This window comes from Diorhabda carinulata, chromosome 3 (assembly GCF_026250575.1).
Source record: "Diorhabda carinulata isolate Delta chromosome 3, icDioCari1.1, whole genome shotgun sequence".
NCBI classification, from domain to species: domain Eukaryota; kingdom Metazoa; phylum Arthropoda; class Insecta; order Coleoptera; family Chrysomelidae; genus Diorhabda; species Diorhabda carinulata.
Genome location: NC_079462.1, coordinates 10,590,751 through 10,604,976, shown reverse-complemented (window position 1 = coordinate 10,604,976; position 14,226 = coordinate 10,590,751). Strand labels below are relative to the sequence as shown.

General features: G+C 29.6%; 1 protein-coding gene across 1 annotated transcript in view; it reads right to left on the bottom strand.

The window, feature by feature from the left end:
* The window catches only part of LOC130891493 (uncharacterized), a 30,101-nt gene extending 20,789 nt beyond the window's left edge, over positions 1-9,312 (bottom strand). The window contains exon 1 of the mRNA XM_057796283.1: positions 9,020-9,312. Coding sequence (XP_057652266.1) covers positions 9,020-9,312 — 293 coding nt within the window. The remainder of the gene's footprint in view (positions 1-9,019) is intronic.
* Between the last annotated feature and the right edge of the window lie 4,914 nt (positions 9,313-14,226).

Genomic DNA, 14,226 nt, shown 5'->3' with positions numbered 1-14,226 from the left:
AAATCAAAATATTCCATGAGAAAAATATCCATAATCTTTTTAGAACCTATACAAATTGTTAAAAATTTGAAAATAACTAATACGTTTTTCGAGAAAAATGGTCTGGCAACTACAATTTTCACTATTCTAGTGTAATAATCCACCCAGTGTAAATTCATTATATTGTTAACACCACTCAAAAATCTCATTCACGTATGACATGCTTAAGAGGGTAATCTCAAAGTAAAGTAAGTTGTTTGTTGTGCTGGAACATACACGTAAAAGGTGAAAAGCGGTACACGCCATATACGTTCTTGCTTGTGCGCATGAATTATAATACTATATCAATTTTTCAAAGATTTCACGCCCCTCATTATCACTAAATCGATAAAAAGCATGAAATTATGAGAATCTTTTAAGGACTCAAAGAATAAAAATCACTTGGGCGCCTCTGGTGGCACAGTTTTGAAGTTCATGAATAGCAAAATACATATATACAATATACATATATACATATACAATATACAAATTTTTCTTTGTTTCCATTGACGTGCTCTTTCCCTTTTAATTTGCGTTTTTTTACAGAAATGATAATTTTTCCTAATTTGAGCAGTTTATAGAAGATTTTCCTCTCTGATTTCATTGTCAAGAACACATCAAAATACAAAGAAATACATGGCTCACAAGAATTGGAGGTGTCTTTGAAAAAACAGTTAAATTGACTAGACTATAAATGCATTGCAAGCTGATCGAGTGGCTCATTATCTTCGTCATAAGTTCGGAATTGAATTGCTCAACTTAAAGTGGGTAGAAGATATTGTCATCATTTTTGACATATTTGTTTTATTTTCTAAATTAATAAAAACAGAGTTTGAGTGAAGGATTATTTCTTGATAAGAAATGATTCTGATAATGTAATGAAATTTTATAAATACATTAGTGTGTTGGTATGAGTGATTATAAATACAATTATAATCGAAAATAACATAGGTTACCAAAAATAATAGGAGAAATAACTCCCGGATAATTCCATGTATGATTCGTCGGCTTCCCACTTCTATTGAGTTGAATTGTAAAAAGCTCTTCATGCACTTAGTAAAAATCTATGATGCATTATATTGGATACTAAGGTTTCTTGTCTCGGCTTCTCCTGCGATATGAGCCTGTACAATTCCCGTTGGTGAGAAACAGTGCTTACTATTTTTGATTGAAGCCGTCCTCGTATACGCTTATCGAAAAAAGGAAGCCACTTAATATATAGTAATGACTTTTCCTGGATTCATAGTCATCCATCTATCCATTCCCTGGCTATAGGTCGATTTTAGGGAACCGAAAAATCCGACATCGAATGGTTGTAATCTATGACTACAATGAGGTTGCAACTAAGAAGATGAATACCATTTTCCCAGCAAAAAGATATAGCTTCGAGACTTATATGTAGATTATATAGTTTTGAAAGTGCTTCAAGCATTAACGAATAGATCAGAATTTATGACGCTACTTTCAGATAGCATCATGATTGTATTTTCCGATGCCCCATAAAGTAATTCTATTTTCTCCCTTTTCTGGGGTAAATTAACGCAGGAGGTATGTACTACCCTCTGCCGTTTGAACAGCAGACTGCTATAATCAATTGTCTCCTTTCCCCTGATACCACTTTCCCCACACTCGCAATACCAGTTTCATCCATATTAAAAATGGTTTTTACCGTAAACGAGTACTTTTCTATAAGTTATCTCAGGATTCTTGTCTGATAGCTAAGTTATATTTCTGGCAAAATGTTGTTATCCATTTCTTCCCAACAACTTTGGTTGTCTTATTAAAAGGATGATTTAACTTTATTTCCTCTGTTCGTAATACCTTCATTGCCAACCCGTAAAAAAGTTGATGCAACTGTTTTATTTTAGTTACTAAATCAAGCACTTGCTTCAAAACAAAGACGGGCTTGAAACGACTTCAAGATGCGGGACTATCCTGATTTCAACCGTTCCCTAAGTGTTTATTTATTTATACCGTCTTCTCTGGTTAAGGATCTTTTGGACTGTCCATTGTTAATTTCTTATTTCACGTCATCCATAATTTTCTGTCCAAATTTCAATTTTCGGTCACCTTTTTTCTTATGGAAAGGACCCATCCTCGAGAAAATCCAAAAATAGAGAATCGTAAAAAAACATCCTAGAGAACGCACACGTATTCTTGGAGAAGTCGCCGTTGTGGACTCTTGATTTCAATCGATATCGAATTAAAACTAAATTATCGACACTAAATAAGTGTATTGGAGCGTGTAAAGTGCATAAGATCAAACTAAAGATTCACCAGCTCCACGGTTCTGGGTACTGGCGTAAACATAAATACATAAAAAGTTACAATGAAGGTAGCCAAAACATGAAAAGATCAATGATTTACTTTTGGCCGAATAGATGTCAGTGAAATTTAGTAAGTATAACTTACCTTTGACATGAGAAATTGAATAATTTGTATGAAAGTACTTGAACACTACTTTCTTTCAATAAACTCATGATGCGTACTCTTAGATCGCATGTACTCTTAGATAGCACATACTCTTAGGCGAATTCAGTCTATACGATTCTATAGTGGACATACAGGACATTTGAAATATTCGATAAATATATGGTACTAATTTGATGATATGATTATTAACGTTATTGTAAATACGACGCTGTTCTTTCAGAGAGAGTCAGAATGACATTTAAAGTGGAAAGAGTAGGACAGGCCTTAGTTAAAGCTTGAACTAATTTCGCGTTTTAGAAATCAATTAGTAACGCGAAATAATGGTTGAACAAATCGGTCAGCCATAGAAATTCCGGCTCCGATACTGAAAAGGTTTTCTTGTTAATTTTTATTGATACTTTCACAAAATTGGATAAACTTTTAAGTAGTAGCAACACAATCAGAAATCAGACTAAAAGTTTCGGCACTGCAAGTTTGGACATAGATAAAGGAAACATTTACAATGAAATTGAAAGTTCATCGTACATTTTTGCCTGTTGTACTACACTATTGAAAAAATGTTTCGTTATAATTTTTGAATAAATTTAAGTATTTAAGTCAATTCACATCTCATTACCAGTCACTCTGACAATAAGTGAGATATATTTTAAATTATATTCAACCAAATATTACTAGAGGTCGTAATTGTCGAAAATGTTAATATATTTATTTCTGATATCCATGTAGAAATCATGACGTTGTGAAGAGAGCATAATCCATATTATGAAGCACTAGTTTTTGAAACCAAATAATCATTTTTTGACGTTAAACATTCATAATAACGGAATGTATGAATGTATGAAGCATTATTCCTGAAAAAATTTGGAGGACTGTGTAAAAATTTTTACACCCATGTACCTAAAAAGCTAGAGCTCTTTCCCCTTAGAATATTGTAATAATATTTAGGACATGAGAATGGAACAGAAACACATTATAATAAATACAACGATGGATACTAGGTATTATTTTTCTAATCAACAATGAAAATTTTTACATCTAGTTTGACTTCAAGCAACATTGTAAATGTTTACGATCCTACCTACAATCCGATAAGTATTGAGACAACTATAGACGATGTTATTTCTTTGAACTCAATGAATGTTGCCAATTTAAGTACTAAAAGTAATGTAACATCTTCTGCACTTCAAATCAATAATGCTCACAGTTGTACTTTTAATATTACTATTGCAAAATAAAAATTGATAAAAGTACTGTCACATTTTTTGAAGTCTACGGACGTAGAAAAATTTTTGTATGGAACTCGTGAGTAAAGTAACTTAACTCACTTGTTGCATAAATAACTACATATTATAAATAATTCGTACTCTTTTCACATGACAGTATTAAAAATATGGAGCATTCTGCATTAGAATTATCCATGTGTATTGTTCCATACTGTACAAAATTTTTATAATATAAAACAAGTAGGGGTGGGGATAACATCTCCTAACCTAGAATGTGGCTTATCTATGTCCCACCCGTAGATATAGAAGGCTATCTCTGTCGGTCAGGGCTGTTTTTCAAGACGAGAATATGTAATCTCTCTTATTCAATCATTAGAATTGTATTTAATAATGAAATGAAATGAAAACGTGAACAAAGTACATTCCTTATTATTTTAACAAATCGAAAATATCCATAATCTTTTCTTATCATTGAAAACAAATAGAGATAGACAGCTTTAAATATTAACCAGTTGAATGGGTTTAGTATTTAGTTCTAGTTTATTTGATACCTCAATATAATATTTATGTACATTTCTATTTGTATTACAACTTGGCAGAAAAGTTCTCTCTATAGTCAGCAAAAAAACCTTTGGAAATATTCTACGGGTATTTTGAAAGCTTCTAAGTTCATGTATATTTGAAGACTTTCCAGAAAATAGTTTTAACTGAAGTTAGCGGAGAGAAATAGTTTCCACATAACAACGACGTATTTTTCCGTTCCATCAAGAAGCACCGAATAAAATATAGATGTAATTATTTTTCGTATAATTCACTATGAATTTTTCCTAGAATTAAACGAAACACGAATAGAAATTATTAAAAAATATCTGTCAAACATCACTAGATTACAAGAAGGTAAATTTTAGATAACGAGTTTAAAGAATCTACTTAGACGACTTTTGACTGAAAAAATTTTTCTACACGGTTCTATTGAATTTTCAATTTTTTTCATCATTTTTCAACTAGCGTTTTTTCTTTCTGTCTGTCTGCAGCAGCGATATCTCCTCACAGGAAGTATGTTGCGAGCTTGGTTTTTTGCATTTAACTCCTGTATAGCTGTAGGTGAGCCGAAACGGAAAGGAAATTTTTGCGTTATTGAGAAAAAAATTATGATAATAACCCTTAAACCAACGAATTTGAAAATTTTTTGAAAGCAACATATAACATCGATTGAGTATCATGTTATGTTATTTTCATATTCATCTTTCTGGTAATTTATTAATTTATATATGGAAGTTTGCAATGCGGAGTAATATTTTCATAAAGGCATATATATATATATATATATATATATATATATATATATATATATATATATATATATATATATATATATATATATATATATATATATATATATATATATTTATTTTATTAGTAATTGTATCAGTTGTGAAAATTAATAAGGCTTTTTAAGATGAAAATAAGTTTAGTAGTGATTATCGAATTTTCTTTCGCAAGTCATTTTTTATTATATCAATTTCATTCTATATATCGTGTCGATATAATATTCGGCAAATAATATTTATTTTACAAAACTGTTCATTTTAATTCGCTGTAGTAGTTTTTTCCTTAAACTCAGCATTGAAACGAGCCACTTATTCATTTCCAATTTTTCTAATTGTTAATAAAGTTTTGAATACAATCAAGCTTTTCGAAACAAAGGCTAAATATGAAAATATGAACATCTAATATACGGCTTCCGACATGTTAAAGCAATGCAGAAAAATATTACAAGACAATGCAATGTAATTTTTAGACAATAAAACTATTAGAACTTCCATATTGCCTTCTCTGTTCTGCCTATTGCTTTTCAATTTCCTTAAACTGAAGAAAAACTGAAGAAAATGCCTCTTTCTCTTCCACGAAATTAATAAATAGTATCCTCAGGTCCTATGTCCAAATCGTGTTTCGTCTATATGGACGACGTAAACATCTTGTCAAAAAATTGCATGAGCAACCGTATCACTCAAAATAAATGTCACCTTGATTTTCAACTTTTATGGCTTTCAGCCAATGTTTGGAGCGCCATTTACTAGACTTTTTACAAGCTTCTACATCAAATTCATAAACACACATCTTGTCATAATGAAGCATTTGATGAATGTTATATCCTCCTCTACGTTCCTAATCATCTCTTTTGCGATCTTATTACAACGTTTTCTTTTTCAAACATACAGTTCTTGACGTTGACATGCTTGATACTCGAAACATCTACTAAAATATGTTGAGTCGATTGATGTCCAGAGCCTCTACTATCAATCAAATGCCAACATGACGATTTTCGAGAAACGTTTTCTCACTCTTTTTCATGCTATTTCTGTTAACAGAGGTAGATGGGTGACTGACATGAGGCAAGTTTTTGGTGTCTTTATAACCTTTACTAATAGTCTGGTCGAGAAAAAATAAACCTGCCGAAATTAGTTCTCCGTCTCGGAAAAATATGGTTGATGGCTTAATCGATCCGGAATGGCATCCCAAAAAAGACGTCTTTCGTCTTTTTTCCGGGAGAAAAAAATTACAATTGTTATTAACAAAAAACTGGATGAAAAAAAGAGGGGTCCAGTTTATTGAAAATTTCTCAAAAAGTATAAGTCGTAGGTCAAATATTCAAAAAGATTCTGAAAGAGCAGGAAATTTCAGCTGGGAAGTCTCCGACTCCGGAAATCGTACGACCAATATTTATAATTTTCGCTGTTATAAAAGGCGGTGTAAAAGTTTAAATAATTATCCTGAATTTTTTTCCTCTCGTAGATTCCTTTTTATTAATATCCTGAACAAGATGGCATAAAAAAAAATTAAAAAATTTTTTTATTTCATTAATTATTAATTTTTAATCAAGTTAAAAAAAGAAAAATTGATATAATATTATTTAAACTATTTTTTTTTCAATAACTTTAAGCCAGGTATGATTTTATATTCATCCTTGGCACCATATTGGAATTTTAAAAATTTGTTTATGCCATTTGTTTATAAAAAATTTTTAAAAAAATGGACTAATTGAATATTTTTCAAAAATTTTTTTTTACCACATTATAAGCCTGAGAAAATAATGAGTTTTTTAAAAAAAAATTTTTCTTAATAACAATATCTTATTGTTTATAATCGTTTTTTTAATATAACTATCATTTAAATAAATATTTAAGAAATTTTTTTTTCTTAAAAATCATTATTTGCATTTCTCTACATAATTGCAAAAAAAAAATTATTCATTTTTTTATTAAACAAATTGTTATAAAAAAATTTTTTTTCTTGTTTTATTTTTTTTTTCGGTAGATGAAAAAATTAGAAAATCAACGATCTGCAACAATAGGGTAAAAAAAATTTTCTACTATTTTTTATTGAATTTTATAATTTTACTGTATGACTATTTTTTTTATCCTATTGTTGCAGATCGTTATTTTTCTAATTTTTTCATCTACCGAAAAAAAAATAAAACAAGAAAAAAAATTGTTTATAACAATTTGTTTAATAAACAAATGAATAAATTACGAGTAAAAAAATGTTTTTTTTGCAATTATGTAGAGAAATGCAAATAATGATTTTTAAGAAAAAACAAATTTCTTAAATATTTATTTAAATAATAGTTATATTAAAAAAACGATTATAAACAATAAGATATTGTTATTAAGAAAAAATTTTTTTTTAAAAAATCATTATTTTCTCAGGCTTATAATGTGGTAAAAAAAAATTTTTGAAAAATATTCAATTAGTCCATTTGTTTAAAAATTTTTTATAAACAAATGGCATAAACAAATTTTTAAAATTCCAATATGGTGCCAAGGATGAATATAAAATCATACCTGGCTTAAAGTTATTGAAAAAAAAATAGTTTAAATAATATTATATCAATTTTTCTTTTTTTAACTTGATTAAAAATTAATAATTAATGAAATAAAAAAATTTTTTAATTTTTTTTTATGCCATCTTGTTCAGGATATTAATAAAAAGGAATCTACGAGAGGAAAAAAATTCAGGATAATTATTTAAACTTTTACACCGCCTTTTATAACAGCGAAAATCAGCAAAATAACTGTTGATTAACAATAGCCTAACTTTTTGAAAAATGGTTATTAAACTTTCTAAGACACGGGGTCATAATCTTTGAAGTCTCTAGATAATACCTGAATTTTTTGAAATTTTTTTATAAACATTTAGTTGCATAAAAAAATTATTTAAAAGCGAGACTCCGAAATGGCAGCGTCGCGCGCATGCCAAAACTGCCGCGCGGGAGCCTATTTTCAATGTTAAATAAAAATTATAAATATTGGTCGTAAGATTTCGGAAGTCGGAGACTTCCTAGCTGAAATTTCCTGCTCTTTCAGAATCTTTTTGAATATTTGACCTACGACTTATACTTTTTGAGAAATTTTCAAAAAACTGGACCCCTCTTTTTTTCATCCAGTTTTTTGTTAATAACAATTGTAATTTTTTTCTCCCGGAAAAAAGACGAATGACGTCTTTTTCGGGATGCCATTCCGGATCGATTAAGCCATCAACCATATTTTTCCGAGACGGAGAACTAATTTCGGCAGGTTTATTTTTTCTCGACCAGACTATAAATGCCGTTATTCCACGAGAAACAAAAATATTATCACCAAACAAACAACCGATAAACAAATATCAATTGAAGTATATCCCTCAAACTTGTCACGAATATCAAAAAATATTGTAGCGATTTAAAAAATGTTACGCTTTCGGTTAGCGTGCGCAGTTTAAATAAACCATTCTCCATTTGATCCATAAATTGGATCAAACCAGGTATATAAGAAGAGAATTATATTTTTAGTTGTTTACCATTAGGCTCCATTCCGTTGAGTTTGCCGTTTGCAGTTTCATAAATTCTAAAATAAATCCATTAACTATAGCTTTGTTCCGTCATTTTTTATTCATAATTCCTAATTGCACTGCACTAATATAAAGTAGAGAATAAAAAGAAATGAAGCGGCACCAATTTTTTTAAAAACAATTCAGTGTTCATGATAAATAATTTTGCTAATGAACTACTTCATAAATATATCAGGAAAATGGCTTTCATATCTTGTAAGGTAGGCACTAATTGAAATTGGTATCATATTCTATCATTTTATATTGAAAACATTAAAAGAGTAAGCGTCTTTGTGGAATATCCAATCAAAATTTCAGTTATTAGATTATCTGTTTATTTTTCATCAAATTGTATCCCTGGAAAATTTTTTTCCTTTTGGAGTATAAAATTGTATGTTTTTAATTAAAAAACCATCAACCGACTTAACACATAATTTGATATCTTGTTGCGGATATTCTGATAAAATAGTAATTACCTGAAATTCGTTGGATCTTCTTCCTGAAAATTATAACCATCCCTAAACTCCTGACGAGCGTCTCGCGATAAAGTCAATCCATCCACTAAATCGAATTCCGGACTATTATCCAAACTTTGTAGTTTAGTAACCGCTTCCACACCCAGGCAATGGCCTAAATTACCCGGTGTTTGGGATATCAGACACTGTCTGAAACTGTCTACGATATCAGATTCGTTTAACGTTATCGCACCGCCAGCAAATTTTATTAAATAGGATAACTGTACGACCGTCAGACTAAACACTAGCAGCATTTTGGGAAATTTGAACTTGCCATTGTTCCCGACTTTGTTTTATATACTTGATATGTTTCAGTGAATCCGAAGTTTCAGTGAAAGTACTTTGGTAATGATGGTTTTTTTTAGAATTATGTCCATTGTCTCGCGAATAATGCTGTATACCGATGGGAATATTTAACGGCAATTTTTGTATTTAACAAGTAGGTGAAAGTATCTTCACAAATGTAATGTCATTAATGTAATTATACTCTTTATATGAGAGATATTGAATAATTTATTTAAAATATCAAAATTATTAGATAATACAACCGGAAAAAAGAATCTGATTCCTATAATTTATCTAAAATATTATCACATTTACGTCATTTCAAAAACAATTCGTAAGAATTAGCAAAAATATCTAATGAATTGAATTTTTCATCCTACCGGGTTTGTAATATTTTATATGAAAGCTCGAATATATGGAATACAATCTGCAAGGTGGGCGATGAGATTGCTTCATGTCAATTAAGAACTCGTTTGCATAGGAAAAGATGTCTCAGAATGCAATCAAAGTGAATTATTCGTTTTTCGATATGTCACAGTAGACTGGGAACTTCTAAAATATTATCATTCATAATGAAATTCTATTTCAATTTATTTCCAACAGTAAAATTGATTGGTAGTATGTATCTGTAGCTTATTTTTCCAAATATACGCTGATTTGACAAAACTTTATGTTCAAATATATAATAATATCTTTCCACAGTGAAGTAACTTTTCCATAATCCCATAAGGGCTACTGAGACCGGATTTACTTATTCTTAGTTGTGGAAAGCTCTAGCCATATGAGATAGATATCCGCAATTTACGGTTTAAATTAGGTTATATTACTATGGACAACATCAACCTAGATTGGTCGTGGTTCACAAGGAATCCTGATGCCAATTATATTACCATTTATTCCTTACAATTTGGAAACTCAGTTAACTACCTCATCACTTTTTCAATCTATGTTACTTTATATCTCATTTTTAAGATTTAAGGTATTATTCACTTTTTCTGTTTAATACTTTTATGTCCTTGAGGCCTATTTCGACACATAGCATTTGACGTCGTTTTTTCGTCAATGCGGGGCACTGAAAAATTATATACTTAATCGTCTCTTTCCTTCTTTGAAATAGTTGTTCGTTGACATTCTTCAATCCCGGAATATTGTGCAAACAATTATACTGATCACTCAAATATCTTCGGGATTGAGTGGTACGAAAATCGTGCGATCGCTTCTGTCCGATCATATATCTTAATGTTTAGTACTGATTACTCCAGTTAATTGTACTGCCGAACTAGATTCTTTTGAGGAAAGTTTCAATATATAAGTGAACTCGTGAATTCTGTCCAATTCAGTCTAGAAATCTATAGAATTTGATAAAAAATGATCCTAAAGACTTGTTAGAATTACTTTCTCAAATTATTTAGACTGCTTAAGCTCTCTCAGTACTCAAAATTACTACTTCATCATAATTAAACATCAGTACTTCTTGAAACTTAGAATATATTGCAAAGTCAAGTGGACAACATCAACATATTAGACCTATTCATACAAAAAAATATGAGGTCAATGACATTGTATAGATTTCGGCAATTTATTATTTCTTAGACCTTTTGATATGTTTATGTTTCTGAATCTTCTTGATTTTAGGTCTCTTCTGCTTCAAAATTAGTTTCTTCTAATAATTTTTGTAAAGATTGATGAAATTATTCAAAAAAATTTTTGCATTTTTGAAGTTTTCGCTTTTTATTAGGTTGTAAGTCTAGTCGTTACTTACTAGAAATAGTGAGGATATACATTTCTTAGGAATAGTAAGCTTTAAATTAGGTTCAATCTCTTTATAAAGAAGCTACTTTTTCTGGAATATTAACATTGTATAGTGTAATGGCATCTAAACATCATTCCCGCAAAAGATTTGTACAACTATCGAACATACGACAAGAAAAATAAAAACTTTGAAAAGAACAAAAAAAAAATAAATGTGCTCTTAGGCGTTCACTGTTATCATACAGTGTAGAATAGCCAAATGTGACAGTACCCAATAGCAAGTTTCTCATTCTAATTGCAACATTCTGTATAATATTGTTTTTTTTTGGATCCTTCTGTAAATTTTAGAAATAATTCATGTACAATGTTTTACACCTAGTCAGATTATTGTTCTATCGATCAATCCGCGTACCCTATTTACTAATTAAGAAAAATTTCACGCAAAACCGAATATTGATTTGGTAATAGGGTGGTGCTCCATCTTGCTAAATCCATATTATAATCATAGGAATCAAGTCAAAGTTGGCAAGACATACTTTCTAGCAATTCCAAATTTATATCTCCACTCAAGTTGTAAGCAATGAATAAGGAACCTACGATATGTTCTCCAGCCATTTTTACCCAAACATTAATTTCCCCAAGATATCGCTTATGTTCTTCGATGATCCAGTGATGATCCTCATCAACATACAAAAATATGTTTTTGGAGTTTACTCCTTAAGAATCGATTTGCATATATAAGGGGCCCGGTATGAGAAAAATGTGAGGAGTAAAATCTATCGATGAATGACCTCGTTTTTGGTGCGCACCCTATGTTGCGCAACTTTCTAATTTGTCAGTGTCAACATACTTATATTGCTGTCATTGTGAAGTTTTATTATCGTTGTGTTCCCCTAAAGTGAACTGAAAGTATTTTCAAATAACTATGGCAGAAAGAGGTGTAGATGATATTGCCGGAACAATATCTAACAAACACGTGGTTGCAAGGTACGTTATAATTCATGTATTATATGTATGAGCATGTGCAATTTGTATTTATTAAATATTTTAATAATTATCGATGTAGTGATGAAAACAACACATAAAATTAGATAATCAACCCAATATGAATTATCGAGCGCATCCACATAAAATAGAAAATTTCTAACCTAACCAAAAATTAATTTTTTTGTCGATGTCTATAAATTCTTCCACGTTATTATGATTTATTTTATAAATAATTTTTAAATATTAACAACTGTAGTCAATAATTCGATAATATTATCAGAAAAATCGACAATATTTTTTCATTATAATAATGTTTTTATATAATTTTCTTTCGAAAAGTTATTTTTTAGCTTATTTAAATAATTTTCATGTACTATTTATTATTGTATGTAAAAGATTTAGTGACATAATTATCTTTTTATAACCATTTTTGTTAATTATTAAGATATTATATTTTAAATAGAAAATTATTTATAATAATTTAAAAAAAATGTTTATAAAAACCTTTTTTTATTAATTTTCTTAAAGTCGGTTAAAATTTTTATAATTATGCATTTATAAATATTCTATTTTTTTTTATATTTTTTGACTAGGAAAAAATCCAAACCTCCTAACCTAACCTCCAGCCGAGAGACAGCGAGCTTACAGATTAAAAAAAATTAATGAAGGAAGCCCAAAATATTCTGGCAATCAACCAATCTTTTTTAAGTTAAATAAACTCTTTTTGCGTCTGGTTAGACTATCGAACTTAAGGAGTAAACTCCAGTCGTGCGTCGGAGATGACACAAACAATTTTTTTTATCGAAATCTTCTTCCTGGAGTTTCTGATTTGGTATCATTTTATGAAGATGCATTCCATTTCACATAATGATACTCGATAAATTGATGTTTAGCTAATCCCTATTTTTCAAATGTAGCCTACATTTAAGCATCAAAAATGCATGATCACGTATCATCAGACCTTTAAAGGTAAATATAATTTCTGATTAACTGACTTTTCTTCGAAATAAACCTCCTTACCTCGCTTCTTGAACATCGTACATTCTAATTTTGGTTGAAAAAATGTAATAATTAATTTGAAACCCCCTCTGCTTTATCCAGAAGTAAAAGTGTGCTGTATTTCTTTGAATTCCAATATATTTCAAATTGTTAACTGTACATGAATTATGTCTAGAATATTCTAGAGAACTGAAAAATATACAGGAGGTTTCGTTCAAAATAATAAACTTGGTATTAGCCCCTGCACAAGGGTATAATCATTTTTCTATGCGCATCTGAAAACACAAATCGACGTATTCAAGCGTTTGACCCAATACGAACTAATTTACTTATTAATAAATTTATTCCATTTGTCTGTTACGTATAAGTAGCAGTAGAATTTTTGGTTCATATTCAATTATATTAGCATATTAAAATTAATTATCAGAAAACGAGATAAGTATTATAAATCAGAAAATCGAAAATAGAATTAATTTGGCTAATTAATATACTAATTTTTTATCTTGCATAATTAGTGTAGTAGAACAATTATCATCAAATACTTTGAAACCAAAAGCACTAAACAAACGTCCCACAATTGATTATCATATCTGTTTCTCATTTTAAGTACGCATTCGGGAAGTTTCTACTATTTCAATCTGTTAAATAAGGTTCAATTTAGTTAAAACAAGTTTAAATTATAAATAAATTATGCCATCGTGGTTGGAATAATGATTATTTTATCTCAAACTCATGGAATTTCTAATCAACTCTTAGTTCAAATTAAAATGTCCAAAGTTGATGCCACATGGTGAATGCAAACCCAGCTGAAAACTTGGTATCTGGCGTAAAGTGGTCCCTGTGAACTGAGCGGAACTTTTTCAAAGGATGTGATATCGAATACAATAGATTTATGTTGTCTGCTTTCCCTATCATTCTGTTCCACAAGACGGGTATATTGTTCTCATAACATTCGGAAGATTTCAATTTGCAATACAATACAATAAATGATCAACATGATAAACTTCAATTTATATGTCGAATATGCTGTTGAATCGACTTGAATAGTGACGTTATTGCCAATTCAAGTAAACAAGAATGTCTTTTCAGAGACATCATTTAGGATAAAAACTCGCATATTCCAAGCACTACCGATCAAACTATTG